The following is a 25,589-nucleotide window of genomic DNA, read 5'->3' as shown; positions in this document are numbered from 1 at the left end:
GACGCCGGTTTGCCACAGAGCTCGGCTGCAGCACCTGGCCTGTCTGTACAGACACCTGGAAAGGAGAGGCCCCGTGTTCTTGCAGATGTGCATCTTAAGTGGCAGACCGGGCCCTAGACTACGAATGCCGGGCAGGGAATTTGCTCCGAATCCGGGGATTCTTTTTTTCTATATTGTTTCTCTCTCAGTAGTCCGGGACACGTGACACAGACTTTAGGGGCATTGAGTATCAGACAAAGCCCAGGAATCCGTAGGATTTAGAGCAAGAAGATAACTTTACAGCTTAATTCCCCTCTCATTTTACAGATGAAGTTAATTTTCTTAGGGGGGGGAGGGGAGAGGGAGATAACTTCCCCAAGGCCTTGGGATGTGCATCATATATTTAACAATCAGCTCAGGAAAAATATATACATACACAGATCCCAGTAAATGTTTAACAACCAGGTCAGAAAAAAATACAGGCATGCATGCACATATTTGCCTTCCAATAAATGTTTAACAACTAGCTCAGGAAAAAAAAATACATATGCATCCACATATACACCCACATAATATTGCCAGTAAATGTTTAACAACCAGCTCAGTTTTATATATGCATACACATATACACCCACATAATATGCCAGTAAATGTTTAACAACCATCTTAGGAAAAAAAATACATATGCATACACATACATACTCACATAATATGCTAGTAAATGTCTTAACAACCAGCTCAGGAAAATGTATGTGTGTATACATGTACATACAACATACATACTCATATAATATTTAATAACCAACTCAGGAAAAATATATACACACATATATTCATGCACACAACACATTTTCACCCTTTTTTTTCTGTCATTTTCTTATGCCAAGATAGTCAACAAAGCAACAAGTTAAACACTGATTGGTAATATTTCTGATTTGTGAGGTCCAAATGTTTAACAACCAGCTCAAAAAAAAAAAAAAAAAAACAACTACATGCTTGCATGCACACATATGTGAGCCACCAAATGTTTGGCAACTAGCTCGGGAAAAAATATTTGTGTAGACACATACATACCCATATAGCATGCCAGTAAATTTTTCAGAGAAAAATACATATGCATACACATACACACCCATATAATATACCAATGGATATTAACAACCAGTTCAGGGTAAAATATGTGCATGTATACACACATATGTGTGCCAGTTAATGTTTAACGACCAGCTCAGGGAAAAAATACATATACATACACACATATATAAACCCATCTAATATGCAAGTTCCGAAAAAATACATACACACATACATACATGAGCCAGTGAATGTTTAATATTCAACTCAGGAAAAATGCAAACATACACACATGCATGTACATAACACATTTTAAACTTTAATCTGTATTAACATTTTTCCTGTCATTTTCTTGTGCCTAGATAGTCAACAAAACAATAAAGTAAACACCAAGTTGTAATATTCCTAATTTATGAGGTCTAAATGCACACACTGAAAAAATAAGTTGGTTCTTGGCACTATCAGCTGCCTCCAAGTCACCATTGTCAGACTGAATAGTGCTCAATAGCCAACTCAAGATTGGAATACAGGTCTTGATTCCTAACCCAGCTCTTGAGTCTTTCCACCTTGATGTATCCTGGGTTTTGATTAGGTAGTGAGGTATCAGTAAATCGATCTTTAAGCAGAGTCAGGAAAACCCGAGTTCAAATCCACTTTCAAACACTGAACTGTTTGACCTTGGGAATCGACCTTTGTTTCCTCATCTGCAAAATGGGGATAATAATAACGCTTATCTCCCAGGGTTGTTAAGAAGATAAGAAAAAAATCATATTTGCAAGGCACCTGGAAAAGGCTCTCTATAAATGCTAGCTATTATAATTATTCCTGCTTTGTGACCACTAGCCTTAAATAGATATTCTATTGAATTTCCAAAAGTGAGTCTTCCCTCGAGGCCCTTCTAATGTAGAAATCCAGAGAGCCATTTGGTTGGAATTTTTCCTCTGTGCCTCCTATAAATTGCATCCTGTAATAGGAGTGTGCCCTAATGGTATGTGAGATGCTATCAGTCCCTGAGGGCTGATGGGATGGGGACAGGGAAAGAGAGCTGTGGAAACTTGTCTATGCAGCCTCTTGGAGGCTCCCATCCAAAGGAGTCAGTTTTCACTTGGGTTGTTCCAAAACTGTTTGGTCTCCTGCTTCTTTGTGGTCAGCCTACAAGTGGTCTAGATTAAAAGCCCAACTTTGATCTTCTAGGAATTGCTGGGTATAATTTACAATGTGCTTAAGAAAACACCAGGACTCAAAACTGGCAAGCAGGTATACTTAATCCTCTTCACTAAAATGCAAGCTCCCTCCGATTTGTAAGGCTCCTAATCCAGCACTGGAAAGTCCAACAAATACTTTTTAGGAATCCAACTTGGGCGGCACACCTTCCTGGGAAGCAGGACACAGAAAGGGATTATGGGGAGAGATGAGGGGTGGTGTTTTGGGGAAATCAACCAGTCAATCAAGAAGCAGTTATTAGACTAGTTATATAAACCTACTAAGTACTAGGCAAGTGTTTTTTTAAAATAACAAAAAAAGTCAAATTTGAACCTAGGACTTAATATCTATCTATTATAACACTGACTCTAAATATTGTAAACTAGATACAATGTGTTAGTAATATCTGTCTATTGTAACACTGACTAAATATTGTAAGCTAGATACAATGTTATTAATATCTCTCCATCTATTATAATACTGACTAAATATTGTAGCTAGATACAATGTGTTATTGGGACACCATCTTTTGATCACTGGAACAAGTTACTCCAGGGATAACAGCACAATCCTATTTGAGAGCCCATATTGAAAATTAGGGTTTACAACCTCGATGTTGGATCAGGACATCCAAATGGTACAACCTCTATTAATGGTTTGTTTGTTCAACCATTAAAGTTCTGTGGAGGATGAGGGGAGGACAAGAAAGAGCTCATTTAGAACAGGACTTCTTAAAATTTTTTTCCACTTGTGACTCCTTTTCACCTGAGAAATTTTATGGCACTCTGGGTATATAGATATATAAAATAGGTGTACAAAATAAACACTTACTGATAATAAATCATAATTTCATGACCCATAGTTTAAAAAGCCAGGATTTAGAAGATGGTATTTAAGCTGAGATTGGAAGAATGCTAGATTTTAAGGCAGTCCTAAGGACTGACACTTTTTTGGATTACCAGACCAGATAGGTCCATGTCAGCACATACTCAGACTCCCATAGCTCCCATTGATCTGTCTCCCAGGGTGGGTGGGTATTTTGGCCGTTGGAGAGTTGAGGAGGGGGTTGTATGTGAATGCTTAGGGAATGTACCAGGATTTGAATAATCCACACTCAGGACTGGCACACAGTTCCAGCCCTTCTCTTGAGCTACCCACAATCCCAGAATGAGCTGGTTAGTCTGCTTGTTGTCGTTTGCCAGATCAGTGATCCGTGGCCCTGTGATCGATGAAGGCGCCTATGAAAACTGAGTGGCCTAATGGGGTAGTCGTGGCTGGCTCGTGGAGTCCTCTGAGCTGTTCCTAACTAAGAGCCTGGCAGCTCCCTGGTGCCTTCTGTGAGATGGGGGCCATTTTTCCTTTCTCCTAACTTCCCCCCCTTTAATTAGTTTTTTTTCCTTCCCTTGGGTATTGTGAATTAGATCATCTCGTAATCACAAGTGACACTTTTGGAGGAGGTACACTGATCGCACCTCTGCTATCTGAGAAAGAAAATTTAAGTTAAATGAATATAAGCTCATGACGAATGGCAGCTTTCCTTCTTTGTACTTGTCTCTCCAGGTCTAACAGCGTGCTTGGTATGCAGAAGGTGCTTAATAAATATCTGTTGATTAATTGATAACAAGGACATTTGGTATCCCCCATCCATAGGAGAACAAATTCTCTGAATTTAATCTCCATTTGCATCACCAGGAGCTTTCTGGGGAAAGAAAGTAAAATAGGAAGGTATTTTTTAATGTCATTGGTTAGCCCTATGGTATTTTGAAATGTTAACACTTAAGTAGGGAATCAGAGGGCATGGGTGCTAGTTTAATTAGCTGTTAACTGAGATAAGACAGTTTTGCTCAGTGGACCTCATCTGTAAAATGGGAGAATTAGAATAGATGGATCTCTCCCAGGTCTGACATTCTGAGAACTTAGTTCCAACATTTCTTGAGATCTCTTATGTGCCACAGTGGACAGATCACAGATAATAGAGTTAGGAAGAATGAGTTCAAATCCAGCCCTAGACACTGATCTCTGATTACCTCAGTTTCCCCATCTGTAAAATGGCATTTGTCTCCCAACGTTGTTGCAAGGATCAGATGAGATGACAAATTATATAGTTCCCGGCCCATATAAATGTTAGCTGTGTCTGAATGGGAGAGATATACTCATCTAATGGAGAGGTCCATCGGCTAAATAGCCTAGAAAATGCACTAGGGCTGACCTTACACAAAATGTCTGATGTCCTCTGTTGGCTCATCAGTAAAGTAACATAGCTCCCCAAAAGCAGGAGGTTAGAGCAGATGAGCCCTGGAGGTTCCTTTTAGCTGAGGACTGCGGTTGTCTGTGATATATTTTGCTGTTGTAGGGCATCTCCCATTGGAAAGTCCCCAAATGTCTCACAAACATCTAGTTCCCATAGCACTTTTGCAGCAAGGTAGAGAGATGCCCGCCAACTCTGTAGAACTTTTCTCTAGCCCCCCTCCCCTTTCCACTCCAAACCATGTGATATTAAATGGGGCCAAGTTCTTAAATGCAGCAATTTGTGTTACTGACATTAATATGTTACCATTGGGGGAATTAAACAGCTTGGGGACTTTCCCGGGGTCATTCAATAATTTAGTGGTTGAGCCAAGAATAGACCTCATGAGCTGGAATGTCCCTTGCTTAAAACCATAAACTGATGTTGTGACATCATTGAGCCTCAGTTTCTTCCTTTGTAAAATAGAGATGAAGTAAAATTGTGTCTTAGGTCCTTTCTGGGGCTCAATCTTAAAATTCCAGGGTGCAGAATAAAGAGCAGGGCAGAAAAGGATTGAGTCTTTAAGCTTCTGATTGTGAATCCAAATAAGAACATGTCATGCTCACTTTGAAAGAAAAGGGAGAAAGTTCTCTTCAGAAGTGACCACAGCTTTTTTCTAGATGGTAGTGTTAGAACTGGGGACATTTGAGTTCAAAGCTTACCTTCCATACTAGCTGTGAGATTCTGGTCAGTCACTATAACATCTCAGCCTCAGTTTCCCTCCTGTGTAAAAGGAGAGAGCTGGACTCAATGACCTCTAAGGTTCCTTAACAGACCTATATGGATGATCTGTTGTGGCTCTGACCCTAGTACACCATGAACCACGTTCATTGATGGGGTCTCTAATTGCTATCAAAAGGAAGAATTCTTAGGAATCTCAAGATAGTGGCTTTTACTAAGTTGGCTTAGGTTATAAGTTATCTTGTAGTTTCCGTAGAATAAGGCACATTTTTGTTTTTAGATGATTTTAGAGGGATGTCAGCTATATTTAAAAACAACAGCAAAACAAACCAACCCACAGATTGTTTTATTTTGGTTTTTTTTTTTTTTTTTTATCAGTGACTTGGCTCAAAATACTCCAGTTACCTCTTTTTTAAAAATGCCTTAAGCTCTAGGGGAAATATAGATGAACCTTGTGAAGGCAATCATTTTTTGGAGCCTCTGGTATCCTAAAAGGAAACCTAGAGCTGCTAGCGACCTCGGACATCATCTAATTCAACTCCCTGTTACATGATGATGATGAAAATGAGACCTAACAAGGCAATTTGCTTCCAACAGGATGCTCCATTACCTATGCTTGGCTTTTGCACTAATAGCCTCCGTTTAAGTTTCACCTTTGCACACGGCATTTTCTCATCCTTTCCCCTTTCACAGTTTTCTATTTATTCTGCCTGTATCTTACAAGTATTTACTTATTTTCATGTTGTTGCCCTCATTAGAATGGAAGTTCTTTGAGGGCAAGGTCTGCTCTCACCTTTCCTGTTGTTTAATCCAGTCCTTGAAACATAATCACACAATAAATCACTTTATTAAGCCAGGGAAACAAGAAGGTATAGAGGCAGAAAATATTTATTGATTGATTGCCTGACCCGTGGCCTCATATATTCATGTATGTACTCATGTATCTTTATGTACAGATACATTTATACATATGTAGATACAGCTAGTTACACAGTAAAGTGCCAGGCCTGGAATCAGGAAAGCCTGTTTTCTTGGGTTCAAATCTGACTTCTGATACTTAATAGCAGAATAATAATAATAATAGCAGAATAAATAACCATATTTACCTCAGTTTCCTCATCTGTCAAATGAGCTAGAAAAGGAAATGGCAAACCATTTCAGTATCTTCTTCAAGGAAGCCCCCAAATAGGGTCTAATCTATCTGCATCTCTGTCTTTGGATCTATTGATCAGTCTGGTTATGTCTATCTATGGATTTGTCAATTTGATCTGTCTCCATCAAGAGCAGTATTTGAGTTCAGGGCTTCTACACCATTGGTGCCAAAGTCAGATAGAATTAGAGGCCACTAAACCACCTGCATATTGACTTAGAAAACCACAACATTATTTTTGTATTATTGTATTTTTATTTATTTTGTTAAATATTTTCCAATTACATTTTAATCTGGTTCTCAACTGCCCTTGGGAGTATCGTGAGCCACAAGCCTGGGTGTGTGCCTACTATGTCTGTTATTCACCATTTTATTAAGCTAATATGGAAGCAGTTCAGTGCATTATTATTTTTGAACCTGGGTCTCCCTGTCCTGTCCAGACTGGAATTGTGGAAGTTATTTCAGGCTCACTCCAACTGTGGAGCAATACAGAAATTTTAAACTACTTTGGGTTTTTTAAGACCTGAGTTGCTTTACCCATCCCTAGGTAGTCTGGTGGCCCCAGGCTCCCAAGGGCTAATGTTATTAGTGCAAGATTTAGTGCTGACGCCTAATTGGCTTAAACCATTGTAGCTCAGAACTCCCAAACCAGAGACATCCTCCTGCCTCACATCTCCAGGTGTGTGCCATCATGGCTAGCAGTACACATGTTTAATCTAGAATTATTCTTAGCATGGGAAAAAACCAAAACAAAACCGTGTTTTGGCAGGATTTGTGTCTTTGAGCTACCTGGTTATTATGCTCAGCCTTTTAAATTTCATATTGCCAGATGTGGTCATGGGTGAATCTTGATAGGGTATTGGCAAAAATGAAATATTGCATTTCAAGTATTTTTATCATTTTTGTGGCTTCTCAACACTGCATGAATACTAACCTTCTCATTCAGCATTTGTTGGCCAGAAACAAAGCCACACCATTTATTGTCCAGAGCAACATAGAACCAAGTGAGTGTTCCAAGTGTATTAGAAGATGGTTACTGGGTTCAGAGTTAGAATTTGCTTATTTCCCTTCCAAAGGTGGCTGTAGTCAGAGCAGCTTCTGGTTCCAGCTTGGTGACTTATTTAACATATATATGACTTTGGAGAAGTCCCTACCCTGCAATAAGAGGGATTTGGATTAGATTCTTTCTTCCATCTTTTATCTATGAACTCCAGTTAAGTTTGGGGTGTGTGTGTGTGTGTGTGTGTGTGTGTATACATGAATGTATGTATATGTATATGGGCTTTCCTTCTGTTTAAATCTTTTGGTTATCTGATTGCATAAAGGTAGCTTGTAATTTTGATGGACACTGAACCCCAGGAGATGTGGAACAAGCTTCTGCTAGGTTCAAGAGAGCAAAGGATCTAGAGATGTTGGGGCACATTGTCACGTACATCCTGTGCCTTGCCTTCTTCTCTACAGAGCTCTGGGGTGTAAACAGTAGTGACGAGAGAGAGAGAGAGAGAGAGAGAGAGAGAGAGAGAGAGAGAGAGAGAGAGAGAGACTGACTTGAAGATTTGGATCAAGGAGACTAGGGCTTACATTCCAACCCTAGCTTTTGCTAGAAGATGACACTTTCTTTGGACCACTTGGTTTACTCATCTGTAAAATGTAGTTATTGGACTAGTTCACTTCTCAGTTCCTTGCTTGCTCTGAGTCTGTGGTCTATTGTATGACTGATGTCACCTATAGGACAGTGGAAAGTCTCTAGGAGGTAGAGGAAGAGATCCCTGTGTGTTGGGGTGATCAGTGATGATTTCTAAGAGAATCAAGCCTCATGACGGGCATCAAGATGCCCCATTTAGTTTTGGTTTTATACGCCCGTGTGTGTTTGTGTATATCATGCCTTTGGTCAGGCTGTGAGCTAGCCATCTGGTGAATTCCTCCTACTAGTTCTTTAAAGCTCATTTCAAACATCACTGCCTCTGATCCTCCCAAGCAGAATTCTCTTTTTTTCCCTTGGACATCACACAGAACTTTCTCACTAATGCAATAATAATTTATTTTCTGCCATTGCTTTCTCCATGAGAGATATTCCTGCTTAGATTACTGACTCAGAGAAGATAAGTTTTGTCTCTTTCCCATTTCCCAGCTCACAATTCTCTGCTCACACTGGGTATTTAATAAATGCTTGTTGTTATTTGTCCTTTGTTCTTGAAGAGTACCAGGACATCAGGCAGGTGGTGCCATGACATGCAAGTGAGTTGTATTTAAGGGAGGGAAGGCTGGGCAAGGTCACCTACCTCACTTTTCCCTCCAGAGCCATCTGAGTCCAGTGGCCAGATACAGTCCAGGATGATGGGAAATGGCCCTGGATACAGTGGGAGACTTTGCTCTTTTTAAGATAAGATCTTTGAGGTAACCATCCATTCAGTAATTAAGGTTAGGTAAGAATTGAGGCAAAGAATATTCTTTTACCTCGTGAAAAAACAATTCTTATTAGATTGAAGCGGAGGGACTTTCTGAAAGTTATTCAGCCATTGGTGGCTGAGCCAAAGAGCCAGGTCTTTTGAGATTGGAATGCAGGATGTTCTAATTCCCTTTTCAAATTGTAAACAGACAAATGACTGGATCTTGATGAGTCCTTCTGGATGGAAGGGGTTGAATGAGAAACCTCTTAGAACATAACAAAACAGCTAGAACATCACAAAATGAAAATACTTAGCAAGTTACAGTGTTTTAAGGTTTACAAATATCATGCCTTTGGTCAGGCTGTGAGCTAGCCATCTCATTTATCATGACAATCCTGTGAGGTAGAGATACCATTCTTTTTTTTTCTTTCTTTTTTTTTTTATTTTTGATGAGGGAATTGAGGCTCAGAGTGGCTAATTGATATGTCCAATGAGTAAGCAGCTACTGCTGGATTTGAACTCTGGTGTTCTACCTGGATCCAGTAGTCTATCCACCTTACCACGCAGCTACTTCCTGGAATTATCTTGGAATCATTCCAAGATTCGGTGAACTGAATAATGGAAAAAATGTCCAATACTCTCAGAACTTTCAGGGCATTCATTATAAAGAAGTAAATTGTGGGGAAAGACAGTCAGATACTGAAAGATTGCCTGATGCTTTCAAGAATTTAGGCTTTTGATGACCTTGAGCCCCAAACAGCCTGGTTAATGGATATCCTATCTGTGTTTATTAACCCTACCTTTTCCACACTGTGCTTTCTCCTCAATAAGGTCATTTATCCTTGATGAGAATCTTCCAGAATGTGGAACTGTAGGTAGCCTGGGTCTGGCTACCCAGGTATCCCTTTTCTGGATTGTGCAGCCACTTCCTAGTGGGTCTCCAAGGGGCATGTTAAAACACCCTGATCACTGAAGAAAGCGATCTTATTTTACCGCTGGAGAATTGCTCATCTTTCTAAATGGGATTTCTTGATTGAGAGTCGATTGGAGCCATCCAGATTTTGTAATTGAAATGGCTTTCAGAGACAGAAAGTCCAAGCTGTCTTGAATATTATAATGGGAGCATCAGGCATTTTCTCCTTCATCCACATTTGCCTCTGTACCCTACAGCCCTGATGGGGAACAATGCTCCAGAATGCCACGGGAACCCCCCACTTTGGGTCAGACCGGGCTCTGCTGGACCATCCAGCGGCCCTCCGTGGCTGATTGCTGGGCAGGCAGTTCCAATAACCTTCCAATAGAAGCGTGAGCATCTGGCCGTCCTCCAGCCCAGCACCAGGGCGTCCAGCACTCCCTCTGCTCTGGGGACAGGTGTGCACAATTCAGGTGTCGTGACCTCAAGCTGTTCAGCTCTCAGCTTCTTTCAAAACCCCTGCTCTCGCAGAAGCTGGAAGAATGTTTTAATGATGGCCCCTCCTCAAAAGGCACTTGGCCTTGGCTGCCTTTGGAAGGAGCCATGGGTCACATATGGAGAGCCAATTCTGCTGACTTAGGAAGTGGAGGAAAATGACTAATAATTCTAATAACCCCTTCATTCCAGGTGGGTGATGGACCCACTGCCCTCTGCTGCAGTCAGACCCCATCTAGGGTACGGTGTTCAATTCTGGGTGACACATTTGAGGAAAGGCATTGGCAAAGAAAGGTAGGAGGGCCATAGTGAGTTGGCCTTGGAGGCAGGAAGGCCTGAATTATGACCTATCTCTGCTATATACTATAGGACTGTAAGCAAGTCAATTAACCTGTCAGTGTTCCTGGTGGCTCTCTCTGAGTATAAATCATAAGTGATTGGGCCAGTCTGCATCCATGGAGGGAATTTCCACAGTGGGAATGCCCCGAACCAATGAAATCATAGATCTAGGCTAATTTTCCATAAGGGGAAAAATTAACAAGGGACAGATCAAAAGGCCACAATGATTTGGTGATTAGAGCTTGGATTTTTTAATTCAAAGGGCTATTGTTATTTAGTTTGTCATGCTGACTCTTCATGACCCGATTTGGGTTATTTTGGTTTGTTTGTTTTGTTTTGTGTTTGCCATTTCTTTTTCCAGTTTATTTTACAGATGAGGAAACTGAGGCAAACAGGGTAAAGTGATTTGCCCAGACTCGCATAGTTCATAAGTAACTGTCTGAGATTAGATTTGAATCCAGGCCTTCTCAACTCTGGGCCTGACTGAGAACGACATAATGTAATTAGGTTAAGGTCACAGCTAGTTAGCAGCAAAGGATTATAGCCCAGGTTTCTGGACCGATTCTGGAATCCTGTTGCTTAGTCCTTTCTAATTCACTTTTTTAATAGTGGGAAGAGACAAATGACAAAATAATGATGATGAACATGACCTTTGGAGAAGGTAATCGTTGATATTAGAGATAACTTCTACTCCTTTTTTTCAGATCTTCTCTTAGCATCTATGTTAGAGCTCTTCAAATAATAAACAGTAATGCACTAATTGGTAATCTAGCACAAGAGTCCTTATTATTGCCATGTGTTCTTTGGATAGTCTGATGAAGCTTTATGGATGGACTTCTCAGAAGAATGTTTTTAAATGCATAAAATAAAATACATTGGATCCCAAAGGGTAGTGGAAATAGGAATGTGAAAAACATTTTTCATCCTCCTCAAATTCACAGATTTCCTGTGGATTTTTTGTTTCATAGCTGCCCATTTAAGAACCCAGTTAGAGGATAGTTCACTAAACCCATGATCAGGTAACTCTCTCTCTCTTTATTCTGTGTAATATGCAAACCCTAATATTCCCTTTCTAGTGAAACAATCAAAGTGATTTCTCTAATAGGGCAGGGAAATTCTTATCCTTCTTTGAAAAACAATTGAAAGCTGGGGTTATTACTGATAGGTCCCTTGGGTGTGAGTTCCTGCATCTGTCCTGGGGAGACACAAGAGGGTTCCTAAGCTTTTAGTCCTACTTCCTATATCCCAGATGGGACCACTGAGGCATAGCAAGGAAAGTGGCTCAATTGAGATCCTATCAGGCATCAAGGGAATTGAGAATAAAAATAGGAGGCGCCCAACTGCTTATAGGTTTTATGCCCTCAATTCTAGCAAGATGATTCTCCTCTACAAGCTGACTGGTGGGTGCAGTGCATAGAGGGTTGATACAGAATAAGGAAATCCGAATCCAAATCCTGCCTCAGCCACTTACTTGTTGTAGGACCCTGGGTAAGCTTTCTGACCTTGCTCAATCTCTATTTCTTCATCTTTAAAATAGCAGACTTGTGAAGATCAAATGGAATAATACATAAAAGCTTTTTTCAAACCTTAAGGTGATATATTTATGTAAATACTACTTATTTTAGAATTGAAAGATTTAGAACTGAGATGTACCTAATGTGGTCCAGCCCTGTGATGTACAATAAAGAAGTGGTTTCAGCTCAGCTTTAGAGGATGTTTTAAAGTTTACAACACACACAATTGTTTAGGTTTTTTTTCTGTCGTGTCCAACTCTGTATGACCCTATTTTGGGTATTTCTGGCAAAGATACTTGAGTGTTTTGTCATTTCCTTCTCCAGCTCATTTTACAGATGAGAAAATCGAAGGTGAAGTGATTTGCTTAGGATCAAACAGCTAGCAAGTGTCTGAAGCCAGATTTGAACTCAGGAATAGGAGTGATTCTGCCTGCAGATCTGGCACTCAATCCACTTCACCACATAGCTGTCTTGTGAAATAGGTGATACAAGAATAATTCCCATTTTCTAGATGTGGGATTAATTTACCAGTAGTTCCATCTTTAATCTGAAACTCAGGATCCTGGCAAAGTTGCCAGGGACTGTGCCCTTGGCATGATAATAGGAAAAAAGTGTTTTCTTAAATGGTCAGACTTGATCCCTTGCCTTCAGAGCCAGAATCTTCTCTCTTCCTCCTACCCATCCAACCCTTTTCATCTCCAGGTTGCCAATAATTTTCTCTTCAGGAAACCTGCAGAACTTTATTTAACCCTCCTGCCCTCAGACCAGTAACATGGTACTGCTGGGCCTTTTTGCTCAAGAACACTGCTCCTCCACTTTCACTAGCTTGGGCCAAAAGTCCCTCTGGCTGACCAGGAAGGGATATTCCAACATCAGGGAAGTTATTTTTGTGGCCACATAGCACCATTGGTACTATGCCCAAGTACCAGCCCAGGCAGAAAGTGTCAGACTCAAAGATTAGTGATAGTGTATTATGGTCATATTAGATTGTATTATAGTCATATGATAAGTCATAGTGTATTATTAGCAAGAGGATCTTAACCCCTCTGGGCTTCAGTTTTCCCTCTCTGCCACTAACCAGGGCATCTTTGACTTTGAGCAAGCCACTTAATAATGGGACTTCAGTTTCCTCACCTTAAAATGAAAGGGTTGGATTAGACCACTTTTTAAGGACTCCCTCAGCCCCAGATCCTGTCATCCTTAATACCACTGTTGTATGTTCCCCAACTGTCGCCATCTTGATTTGTAATCTTGGGCCAATTATTTCTTTCCCTTTCTTGGGTCTCCATGTTTTTTTTCCTGAAAAATGAAAGAATTTGACAAGAGAGCTCCCGACTTTCTAGGATTCAACCTTGCTAATATAAAACCATCCATGAATAGAGGCCCATTTGGCATTAAGGGCCAAAAGGAGGATGGTCATTTGACCAGATCTTGGAAAATTTTGGCTTAAATACATAGAGAGGTAAAAAGTTGGCTCTTCCCCTTCACCACCACTTCCCCAACATCTATAACTTTTAGATAGCTTCCCTGAGGAAGAGAAAAACATTGTGTTTTAGAGGTCAGTCTCTCCCCCCCCCCCCACAAAGAAGACTCCTTATTAAATCATTCTTTACTTTTCCTGGCCTCAGGAACCCTGAAAACAGAGAAGCAGTGAAAGGAAGGATGGAGACAGCCAAGCATCTTAGCATAAAAGAGAAAGAGCCCTGGACTTCAGGTTTAGGAGGCTTTGAGTGCAGAGACAATTTAGAAACAATTGTTTGGTTCTGTGACTTTGCAGGTGAAGAAATAAACTCAAAAGAAGTCAGGGGATTTGCCCAGAATTCAGGCTTCTTAAATGACTTGCCACAGATGTAGAGAGAGAGGCAGATTTGGATCCAAACCCTCTTCACCAGGTCAGGTTTCCTAAGATATTTTTAAGCCCCGTGGGTGTGTATGGGGTATATGTATATGTGTCTTTTTACAGCAAGGCGAACTGCCAGGGACAGTCTGTATCCTGGGATCCAGGAGGGGTGTAGCTTCAGGATAACTGTCACCCCAAAGAACAGGCATGACTATAGCCCAGTTTCAAAGACCCCAGACCCCAGCAGTGGTAAATACAATGTCTCTCTCCTTCTTTAGGAAATTATTTTACTAGGTTGTTTGTTTTTGAAGATTGTAGCATTTTACCATTAGAAGGGACCTTAGAGATTGTCTATCCTAAACTCTTCTTTTTACAGGGAAGGAAACAGAGGCCCACAGCAAACCAGACATGCCCCAGCTCATATAGCTAGCAAGCAGCAGCTTTTGGAAGGGTCAGGCTTTGAAATTCAGGACGTCCATCATGCTGTGGTTAGGGGTTAGAGTCAGGAGGGCCCTGGGAGAGAGATAGAGGGGGGAGAGTGAGACAGACAGACACAGAGACAGGGAGAGGAGGAGAGAGGGAAAGAAAGAGGAAGGGAGAAAAGGACACACAGAAGGAGAAAGAGAAGGGGAGGAAGAGATAGGAGATAGATGTACACAGAGAGACAGAAATGGAGGAGAGAGACACAGAGAGATAGAGGTGAGAGACAGAGAGATAGAGAGAGAGACAGGGAGAGATAGGTGGTCAAATCGACCTCTGTTTTGACAGATGGGCAAAGTGAGGCCTATAGTGACTGACTTGTTTTTGAAGGTCACAAAGGTAGGAAATGGCAAGATCCAGGATATGAACCCAAATTGTCCCAAATCCATTTCTTCCACGAAATCCTCCCCCAAAGAGACCAAGCCACCCCCAGCTCCCGCTTTTCCCCAGCCCAGCCAGAGGCATGTAGAGTTTAAAGTTTTAAAATGCAAATATTTCTCTTTTATGAATACCAGCTGTCTCCCCAGAGCATATTACCTTGGTACTGTACTTTATTGTCCAATTAGCTTCCTGTATCTGGATACTAGAGAATAGAGGGAGAAGAATTAGAGGGAGGGATGGAGGGAGAGAAGGAGATGGCCTGGGGAGGGAGAAGCCTTCCGTGATAAGGTTCTTGCCCCCCATCTCCTGGGTAGGTTAGCCTTACTAAGGACCCCTTTAGCAGCACTCAGAACAAATGAGGTGGGTCTGAGGGAGCCAGGTTTCCTCTTTTTTCTTCCCAGATGGGGGAGACAAGCGGGTCACCTCGCTTTAAGGTGATGGAAACTCTCCCGGCTTTCCCAGCCCTGATGGGAGAAACAGCCCCCTTCCAAGGAGACAGACAGGGGTGGGGGAGGGCTGAAGGGAGAGAGGGGAGGTGGGCAGGGCCATTCTTTTCTTATAAAAAACCGTATCCAGCCCCACTCACTTGGGCTTCCTTATGCATTCACCTCGCATGCTTTTCACCAGAGCTGGCTTCCCCATTCACCAGGGCTCTGCTGCTCTTACAATGCGAGGCAATTAGAATTGAAAATCTATGCAAAACAGCTGTTAACTGATTGTAAAGGAGTGCAGCTGTATGCTGGGTACAGATTGAAAACAGAAGTCCTGAAAGGAGAGGAAGTGTTGGAGCAGCCCAGGGTTAAGAGGCAAACTGATGTAACCTCGTCAAAGGGAATTTTATAGGGCTTAACCCTTTCTTGGGGGGTGGGGGACGTGTCTGGGGAGATGACAGTGACCTTGGCTTCCAGAAAGCAGACTAATGAGCCTGGGGTGGGGATGGGGGGGAAGGCCCTTCTCCAGAGAGGACTTGGGGGTAGTATGTGGGTTTCAGGGTCAGGATCCACGCCTGCCCTGCAAGCAGCCTTGCTCGGCTCCTTGGATACCAGAACAAACTTCCTTCTTTCAGAGAAGGGGGCACAGGGAGAGACAAGTTGTTCCTCTACCAAAGCCCCTTTATGTATTTCTTTTCAGTCATTCATTCATAGAATTTCAGACTTGTGAAGGACCTCAGAGATCATTCCAGTTCTTCCTCCCCCCTTCCCTTTGATACCCTTTATAGACATTCCAGCTATTTCTCTGGATCCTTCTCCCAGCCCGAATCATCACCATTGATGGATTCCTTATAACAAAGGAAAAACAGGTCATCCAACTGAAACAGCCACAGGCTTAGGCGCCAAAGCCCACCTCTGCCTCTGGCATGAGTAGCCAGGGTGGGTGACTCCGCTTTGGGGAAGCAAGATGGCTCATTGCAATTCATCTCAGTCGCCTGCCCTGGGATATTGTTTTCTTCCCATTATTACAGCCATTTACATAGAACTCTGCCGGTTCTGTTAATTTTCTTCTGTATCAGTTCATACCAGTCTTTCTGTAGTTCTATGAATCTCTCATTCCTCATTTCTTGGGTATAATAATATTTCATTACCCTCATACAGAACATTTTTGTCCCACCGTTCTAAAATCAAAATACAGCTTTATCATTTTTCTTTTGGTTCCTCCCTCCCTCCCTCCTTCCCTTCCTCCCTTCCTCCCTTCCTTCCTTCTTCTGTCACCAAAAATGTTGCCGGGAATATCTTGTTTTTTGTAGGACCTTACTTTCTGTCCATGACTCCTTGGGATCTCTGGGTCAGAGATTGAGAATGTTTCGTAATTCCAAGGGAACCTGGAAGACCAATTCACATCTCCAACAGTATATCAGGATGTCTGTCTTCCACCCTTTCTACATTAACTATTAGTATCTTTCACCATTTTTGCCAATTTGCTGCAACCTTTGTCACTTATTTATTTTTTTGCCAACAAGGAAATCGAGTCGAGAGAGGGAAGAGGGATGGGTTGTAAAGGACTGCTTCTTGCCCAAATGAACACTTGAGTGGTAAAGCCAGCAGTAGCATTCCACTAGGCCATGCTGAACATAACAATTCTTTTTAGGCAACTGGCATGTCTTCACATTGTCTTAGGCACTATGAAGAGGTCATAACCGTATTTGTTTAAAAAGATTATTTGAGCATTAGGGCACATTTTGTTTATAACCATCCTGCTATACTTGCAAGCATGATGATACTTGCATATATATATGCAGAAAAGGAAACAGATTTAGAGTTTTAAAGCGTAAGCAAGTCACTTAATAACTTTGTGACTCATTTTCCTCATGTTAAATACAGTGGTGGGACTGGATCAGGTTTTCTTAAACTTTTCCCACTCACTACCCTTTTCACCAGAGATGTTTTAGTGACCTTAGATATATAGGTATACGAATCAGACATACTGATCATAAATCATAATTTTGTGACCCTCACATTTGTCTCCAATTTCAGTTTAAGAAGCTGGGGACTAGAAGTACTATGAGGTCCCTTCCAGCTTTAAGCGTGTGATCAAACATCATTAGTGGAAGTCTGATAGAGTAAATAAAGTTCTGAAGGAGAGGGGAAAATGAGGTTAAATGACCTATTCAAGTGGCACAGCTAGTTAAGTGTCATACTTGGTATCCAAAAGAATATCAGCTATAGCGTCTGACCTCCAGAAGTATGCACTGTCCTTGAGATGACAAATCAGGCATGAATGATAGATAATACAAGGCGGTCTCTGCTACATGTGCCATCTGAGAGGTGTAAATGGGAAGTGCCATAGGGAAACAGGTGGGAGACATTGTGAGATGATGAGGTCGGGGAAGGCTTATGGAAGTCGCTTGTCTTTTTAGTTATTTATTTATTTTGGAGCTTGTTCCTGAAGGATCTGTAGGCAAAAATGGAGGAGGGGGATTATCCTGACAAATGTGGGAGCAGAGACTTCCCTCCACTCAATCTGGCGTTGGTCAGCTGTCAGCTCCTTGTCTTTCAGCTAGTCTAGGTGACCCTGTGGACAGGACTGTCTATGGGGCAAAGATCCTGAAGTGGTTTGCCATTTCCTTCTCCAGGGGATGAAAGGAAAATTCTTTTGTTTGAGCTTTTACCTTGATCAGTGAGGCAAAACACAGGACAAAGAGAGTTAAAAGGAGTTTATTAAAAGTACGTCAAAGTAGAGAGGCTGAGCGCTGGGAATCTAGGGATGGCTTGTGGGTCAGTGTCAGCAAAAGGGGTGGGACCCTTGCATATGTCAGGGTACTTTCCGGTACAGAGGGGATGACTTGACTTGGTGACCCCCAACACTGATCGACAAGGAGGTCTGGGAACAAGGGATCACTGGCAGACAGAATCCCCCAGTGACCGATTTCACATTTAAACTCGGGTTTAACTGATTCCAGGCCCAACCCCTCCATCCACTGAACCATCCTAACAGTTAATTAGCATTTATCGATTGCCTAGCAATATCCTAAATACCAAGGCAAAAATCAGTCCCCGCCTATGAGGGACCAGCTAAGGGGGAAGGTGAATGGACAAACCCTATACCCAGAATAATTCCCTGACGGAAGAGTCTATAGGATTGGGAAAGATTTCTTATGGAAGATGGGACTTATCTGAGACTCGAAGGAAGCCAAGGGTGAAGATGAGCATTCACATCTCAGCTCTGATAATTCATACTGTGGGAGAAGCTTGGGCTCCTAATCACTCACCTCCCTTCCAACTCTGGAAAAAGGGGTTAATCTAGGATCTCGAAATCCTCTCCCGGCTCTCAATCTGTGCTCCTAAATGGATATTGTTTGTATTGTATTGATTGGAATTGAAGAGCTGAGGTTTGGCTTAGACCGACCCTTTCACCTCATTACCCCTGGGGCTACTTTACGAGACCTGGAAAGAGGTCTTCCTGAGGACGATGATTGCGGCCCACACCATTATTCTAGGAGGTCAGGCCTCCGGGAGATTTTGACTGAGTATTGTAATTCCTTTGGGGTGTGTTGTGGAGTTTGGGTGGAAAATTGATGGCTTCCTTTTCTCTTAAGAAATTGCCATATGCCCCCAGGCTTGCGGGTCACTTTTGAAGGCTTTTTGCTAGTATTAGTAACCCAGATTTATTCATCACCCACCTAAAAGGTCTTCCTTTATTCATTCAACAAGCATTTCTTGAGTTTTTTTGTTTTTTTTTTTTTTTTTTTTGCTATATGTATCAGTCACTCCGCTTAGGCCTGTGTTTACCAATGAAAAACAACCCTTGACCTCTAGGAACTTGTGGAAGTTACACAGGAGGTACACAGATAAGTAAATAGAAGATTTGTATAAACAAATTTAAAATAAGTTGGGAACGGGAGGGCCCCATCAACTGGCGGGATCCGGAAAGGCCTCTCTTTGGAGATGGGACTTAATAAAATGCTTGTTGAATTGAAATCTCCATAAGATCTATATAGATAGGTGAATGATCTTTATCATCTGTGGAAGCCTAGAAAAATGTCAGGGAAATGAGAATTCTGAACCTTAGCAGGCTCTATTTGGGGGCTGTTTAACCTCCAGAGTCCATTTCTTCCCTCCTGGCCCTTTACAGGCCTGGTTTAGTGGAAGAGAGATAAGAGATTTCAAGCTGGAGAGCCCATTTTTTTGGGGTGTGTGTGTGTGTGTGTGTGTGTGTGTGTGTGTGTGTGTGAGAAAATGAGCTTGGAGAGGTTATAAATTGCCCGGATTACACACACCACTAAGTAGAAGGCAAGAGACAGAATCTGACTTCAAGTCTTTCTCATTTCAAGTCTGGCACTCTACAATCTGGAATATTTCCTACCTTTTCAATTGTGCCCGATTCTTCATGACCCCATTTGGGGTTTTTCTAATAAAGATATTAGCACGGTTTACTGTTTCCTTCTCCAGCCCATTTTACAGATGAGGAAACAGAGGCAAACATGGTGAAGTGACTTGGCCAAGGTTCCCCAGCTAGTGGGGACCTGAGGTCAGATTTCTAACTCCAAGGTTGGCCCTCTCTCCCCCGTGTCACCTAGCAGCTCCCTGTCTCCAAGTCCTCAGAGGTGGGTGCTATTGGTATTCCCATTTTACAGATGAGGAAACTGAGGCAGATGGCAGCTAAATGACTTATTCAGGATCACACAGTTAGTGTCTGAAGCTAGATATGAACATAGAAGATCTTCCTGGCTCCAGGTCCAGCGCTTTTATCCGTATTCATTTTGCCAAGTAGCTCTCCTTACTTTTCCTTATTGGCCCAATCCCAACAATTCCCTTTGCAGTGACCACTCTTGATTCTGGCTGTCTCCATGATGGCACATCCCTTCCTTTTCATCAGCCCATAAGTAGCTGCCCTCCTCTGCTTCTGCTTCTGGCCCTCACACAAATTAGGGACGTTCCCCAGTATTTTTCCCTTTCTCGCTGATCCTGGCCATTTTACTGGCAGAGTACTGAGGCACAAATGCCAGATGGCACCTGTGTAGCCAAAGGCAAATCATTTCACTTTCTTGGGCCTGATTTTTCCTTTATAAAGTGAGGGGATGGAGGTGGACCCGGTAACTTTTCCTGTCCCCTTCTGTAGAAGATCTGTAATCCTGGAGAAAAGGTCAGAGCTGGAGGGGACCTTGAAACATAGGCTGTGGAGGCCCAGCTGAGAACCTCGAGGTGCCTTGCACTGTTCAGCTCCTTACTTTATAGAAGAGGAGGTGAATTTTACAGAAATTATCTGCTCAAAGTAATAATAGCATCAGAACCAGGGCTACAATTCAGATTTCTTGATTTCCCGGATGTTCTTTCCACTAGGCCACTAGCCTCAAAGCTTCTAAAGAGAGAGATTGGGGTGTGGGGGAGGGTGGGTGGATTTGGTGGGGCTGGATTAGATCTTTTTTCTTTTAATGGGCCTGGAGAGATTAGAGCCAGAATGGAATTTAGGATTTAGAAGTGGTATGCTTTAGGGATCACCTAATCCACCCTTTTTTTTTTTTTTTTTTTTTAAACAGAAGAGGAAATTTAGAACGACAGAGAGGAAAGGGATTGTGTTCTGGGTACAGAAAATAAACACTACACACTGAAAGCTTGCAAGGTTACATTGAGGTTACCCTTTTGCAAGGTTACGCTGGTTCATTCTGCTGGCATTATTTCTGCGAGAGAGATCCTGGTATCATGTGAATACATTTCAAGACAAGCTTCCCTTAACCCACTGCTTATAGGAAATACCCACGTACACACTCATAGCAGCATGACAACATACCTCAATGCCTGCGTCTCATTAACCCATCCCTTTCCCCCTCCCCTTGTCAGTTTTCCTTGCAAAAATACAAGGTGGCACATTGGGAAGGAGGGGAGGGGGGAGTAATAGGGAAGAAATGAATAAAAGAAACCCTTTTGCTAATGTTTGGCAGCCAGGAAAGGGGCACCTGAGGAGGAAAAAGAGGAGCGAGGAAGGCTGTGGCTGGAGGGAAGCTGGGGACGACCGGGAGTCTGCAGAGCAGTCAGGAAATTAGGAGTCAAGTACAGAACCTCGTTAGCAAGCACACAGGCTGCAGGAGAGCAATTCCCACTCTTAAACTTGGAGGCCGTGCTCCCAGATTACTAATTTCCTTGGGTGTTATAAAGCGCTCCTTGGACCGAGTATAGTGACATCGAGTGTCATCAATCTGTCTTGCCAGCTGGGTGGTTGGTGAGAATCTCTGGGAGGCAGAGGAGAAAGCCAGCTCTTTGCTGCTCTCTAGCGAGTCCTGGTCTCCATTGCATTCAATGTTGCAAGCTCCTCTCTGAATCCCTGACCCCCGAGGGCACTGCTCCTCCTAGGTCCACTCCACCCAAGCCCCAGTGATCCCAGCTTGCCTGAATTCTGGAGGGCAAGATGAGGCAGTGCTACTGCTAACCTGATGCCCTGTTGTTGGCCTGGGTGCCCTGGTAAAGGGTGAACCTGATGAAGGCAAAGCCTGTCTCAAACTTCAGAGTCCCAGTTTCTCCCTTGTTAGGACTATAGAATCCTTTTATTTTAAGGATATCTATGTGGATTCTCTCCCCATTAGTGTAGCTCTCCAACCCCCTATAACTAGGTGAGATCGTTTGAATTGTGGCTGAAAAGGGGGGGGGGGAAGCCTTAGATACTTGCTGGGTGATCCTGGGTATTATTTATTTTTCCTTGACTCAGTTTCCTGATCTGTAAAATTGGGAGGAGAGTGGGGGGAGAAGGACCTGGTAGTCTCTTCCAGCTCAAAAATTCACAATCCTATGCTGTGATTTAGCAGATTTAATTAGACTGGTCTTCACATAAACCACTGGTTCTTCCAGGACAGAACTGGGCTGATCCCACCATCTTCTCTGGGGTTGGTAAAGACCTAGCAGATCTGACACAGCACTTCCACAGATTTTGAGAATCCAGGGTCAGACTAACAAGAACTAAGGCGTCAGTTTAAGCCCCCTTTTCTCACTGCCCTCAGAAATACCCATTCTTCTCACTTCCACAGCAGCTCCGGTGCTCACTTCACACTGTGCTGGAGATCTTTCTGCTTCCGGCTCCCAAGGAGGTCAGTCCCAGGGTTGGCCTAGCTGGTACAGAGAGGGTAAGAAACTCATGTTTTCTTTTTGTATTCTGATGGAAGGGAGTCAGTAACTGGCTGTGTTGAATACTGACTGGGTCAGCTGTGTCCTGCCTGAGCGGACAGAGGGGAGACAGTTAACGCTAGCCACATTTTGGAACTCTTTTTTTGCCCCGGGATTTGTCGATGGAAAGATGAACATCCTTCTTCTGTAGCCCCCTCTGTACCCCGGTCCGAAAAGATGCCCGGAGTAGGGATCCAGGAAAGATTCCAACCCACCCTCACCCCCAGGGCTATGGCCAGCTCGGAGGCCAGTTGTTAAATTCCCTGCCTGCCCCATCCCTCCCCCTCCTTTTCTTTTGGTTGTGATTTCCTGTCTCTAGCTGTCAAGAGCTTTAGGAGCAGGCTGCTTGACCACCCCTCCCCCAGTCCCCCTCCCTCCCCCCCACCAAGTGAATCCACTGGGCTGTGGGTGGTATAAATTACAGGAGTCCACGGTGTGAAGACACCGGGTGGTGAGTAAATTAGAGCATCTGGTCGCAGAGGCTAATAACAGAGGAAGAGACAAACATTAAGGAGGCGCCGGCCAGGGATCGAGGCAAGTCGTAAATGGGAAGGGGCCCCTCCTGCCTGGTGCCTGGGTTGGCTGGCCGGCGCCCGCAGGTAGGAGCCAGTAACGGCCTCCTCCCCCCCCCCCCACCGCACCCCCCTTCGCCTCGGCCTCGCTGCCTGCCTTCCCTTTTGGTTTGTGGTCTGAGGGGGAAGCCTTGTGCAAGGCATCGGATCCTTCCCCCGCGCGCTCTCTGGCGCGCCGCTGCTCTCCCGGGGCCGGGTCAGCGGGGGGTCCTCGGAGCTGGTGGGCCCCGTGCCCTCCCCAAGGGTGCGCCCCCTCTCTATGTCCCTCCCCCCTTTTCTTTACAAACCCCACTGGGGGCAGACAGACTGGTTCTGCGCTCACCGCTGGCGCGGGCTCCGAGTGCCAGAAACCCGCCAGCGTCATCAGGAACAGATGGATGGGAGATGGCAGGCGCCCAGCGCTCCCTCCCTTCCCTTCGCAATCCGGGACTGGAGGTGGGAGGTGGGAGGGAGGGAGGAAGGGAGGAGGGCGGTTGGGAGGCCCTTGGGGATGGTAGTTTGCACACTTGCCAAACGAGTCCAGGGCATCTCTCAGGGCAGGTTTGGGGGCTGGCAGGAGCGCAGCGTTGGCACGGTGGTCTGAAAGCTAAAACCAGAGCGACGGCTGGGCTACCGTGGGCTCCCCCGGCCATAAACGGCGTCTTCTTTCCTCGAGGTTTAAAACCACACTTTCATCTTAGCCCTCTGCCCTCCCACATACACACTCCGAGACAGCGGGAGAATGAGCACCGAGCCAGAGGCCTCCTCCCGGTGACCACCCTGAACGCAGGTCTCTTCTTTTGGCCTCAGTTTCTGCATCTGTAATATGAGGGGTTGGCCTAGATTGTCGCCCAAGGCCCTTTGCAGTTCGGCCCTCAGAGTGCCGGAGGCCTTGGAGCGGAGTTCCGACTACCCGGGCCAGACTGACCCCGCCCCCAATCCCTCCAGGCACAGCAAGCTCTATTAACCTCCCGGCTTCCAGGGACGCGGGGCCGAGCCGGGTTGGACCCGACTGGCTCCGGGGCCCTCCGGCGGGGGCGGGGGCGGGGTTGAAGGCTGAGCCCTTGGGGTAGGAGTGGGAGAACCGGTAGCCCAGTCCCTTCCAAGCGGGCTGTGGGTGCCCAAGAATTTCCAGACGCTCCCTGAGTCATACCTGTATGTCAAGTGCTTGGGTGAGGTGGGGTGGAAGAATGAGCTGTGGCCCATCCCCGACTCGGCAAGAAAGCAATGAGTCCGCTCTGGAGTAGGCAATAATGCCACTTTCTGAGGGAAGGAGGCCGCCCTGGTGATGGGTAACTCCCCATCAATTTAACGAACCCCTCCCCCGCTTCCAGCCTCCGTGGCTGGCTTCATCTGTCCCTGGAGAGATCCCTCCTCTTCTTCGGAGGACTGCCCCCATGCCCATCCATCCCTCTGGACAGCTCCTACTTTCCCAAAACGTTGAAGTCATATTTATCTTTCTTCCATCCCCACATTCAGAGGGATGTTGATTCACAGCAAGACAAGCCTTCCCAGGGCCTCTCATTTTACAGGTGGAGAAACTGAGGCACTGAGAGATTAAGTGAGTCACCAGAGAATCCCACAATTAATAGTGACTGAAGCAGTTGAACCCAGTTCTGCCTGATTCCAGATCCATTGCGCCACCTAGCTGCATATTGCAGCCCTTGATCCTTTAAAAGAAAAGCTCAAAAGTTTTAAGAGATGGGGGCTCTACCAGACTTGGATTCAGGAAGAGCTGCATTCAAATTCTCCTTCAGACAGAGGCAGAAAACTGAGTGAGCCTGGGCCAGTCCCTTTGCTACTCTGAGCTCACGTTAATGAATCACAAAATAGGGATAATCATAGCTCCTACTTCGGAGGATTGTTGTGAGGATCATATGAAATCATGTATTTAGAGTGCTTGGAAAACCTGAAATCTCTAGAAATGTTAGCCTTTTTGTGTGTATGTGAAGGAGAAAGGTCTGTAACCTTCCCTTGAGAAGCAAATCGACGTCATTTTGAAGGGGAGCGGAGAAGACCAATTGGGCCTGCGGTGCATACATAGGAGTCTTGGGTTGAAAGAGTTGTGGCCGTATCAAGGGCTTGACTTTTCTTGTTGATCAATTTAATATTCACACGTCCAATAGTTTGGGCTATGGTCGGAGGATTTCCCCCTATGGCTCCTCCCCTTTACCTGTGAATGTCCTGGACTCACCTGTGTTGTGCTGGGCCTGGCCTGCCTGTGTGGGCTGTTAGGGGGGTGGGGGGCTGAGGATGTATGTAGTGTGTGTGTGTGTGTGTGTGTGTGTGTGTGTGTGTTTGCGGGAGAAACCCGACACCTCTTGTTGGCTTAGGTCAGGAGCAGGGAAACGAGCCAGTGGCATGGGGCGCGGGCGGGGGAGGGCGTTGGGGTTGGGTGTGGCCTCGGCGGTGGCGGCGGCGGCGGCGGCGGCAGCAGGTGTTTCTTGGCCTGGGCCCCGGAAGCTCCACCTCCCCAGCGGGCCAGCTCCGAGGAGCCGCGCTGGAGCAGCCCCGGGTGAGCCAAGCAGTTCAGACAAACAGTGGGGTGATGATGGCTACATAATGTGTCAGCTTGCTCTGAGGCGGAGCTGTGGGGCCCTGGCATGAAAGGTGAGCTGGGGACTGGAGGGATTGTGTGCGAGAGTGTGTGTGGCGGGGGTAGGGAGTGCCGGGCAGTCCGGGCGGGGTGTCCCCCCCCCCTTGCCAAGAGCCCGCAGGGGGTC

The 25,589-nt window shown here is 44.5% G+C and overlaps 1 protein-coding gene across 7 annotated transcripts in view; it reads left to right on the top strand.

Annotated features, from left to right (window-relative positions):
• Nucleotides 1-25,589, top strand: part of GSE1 (Gse1 coiled-coil protein) — a 776,456-nt gene that overhangs the window by 653,085 nt on the left and 97,782 nt on the right. For 3 of the 7 annotated variants that reach the window (XM_051974845.1, XM_051974847.1, XM_051974844.1), the window contains exon 1: nucleotides 22,186-22,275. The exons of 3 other annotated variants lie outside the window; for them this stretch is intronic. Coding sequence is in view for 1 of the 4 variants with exons in the window: in XM_051974850.1 (XP_051830810.1) it covers nucleotides 25,470-25,476 (7 nt within the window). In the remaining 3 variants the exon portion in view is untranslated. Of the gene's footprint in view, nucleotides 1-22,185; nucleotides 22,276-25,367; nucleotides 25,477-25,589 lie in introns of those variants that run through there. One more of the 7 variants, XM_051974850.1, reaches the window with a different exon arrangement.

Source organism: Antechinus flavipes, chromosome 2 (assembly GCF_016432865.1).
Source record: "Antechinus flavipes isolate AdamAnt ecotype Samford, QLD, Australia chromosome 2, AdamAnt_v2, whole genome shotgun sequence".
Classification (NCBI taxonomy): Eukaryota; Metazoa; Chordata; class Mammalia; order Dasyuromorphia; family Dasyuridae; genus Antechinus; species Antechinus flavipes.
Note: the sequence above shows the minus strand (reverse complement) of the source record. Positions and strands in the feature narration are given on the sequence as shown.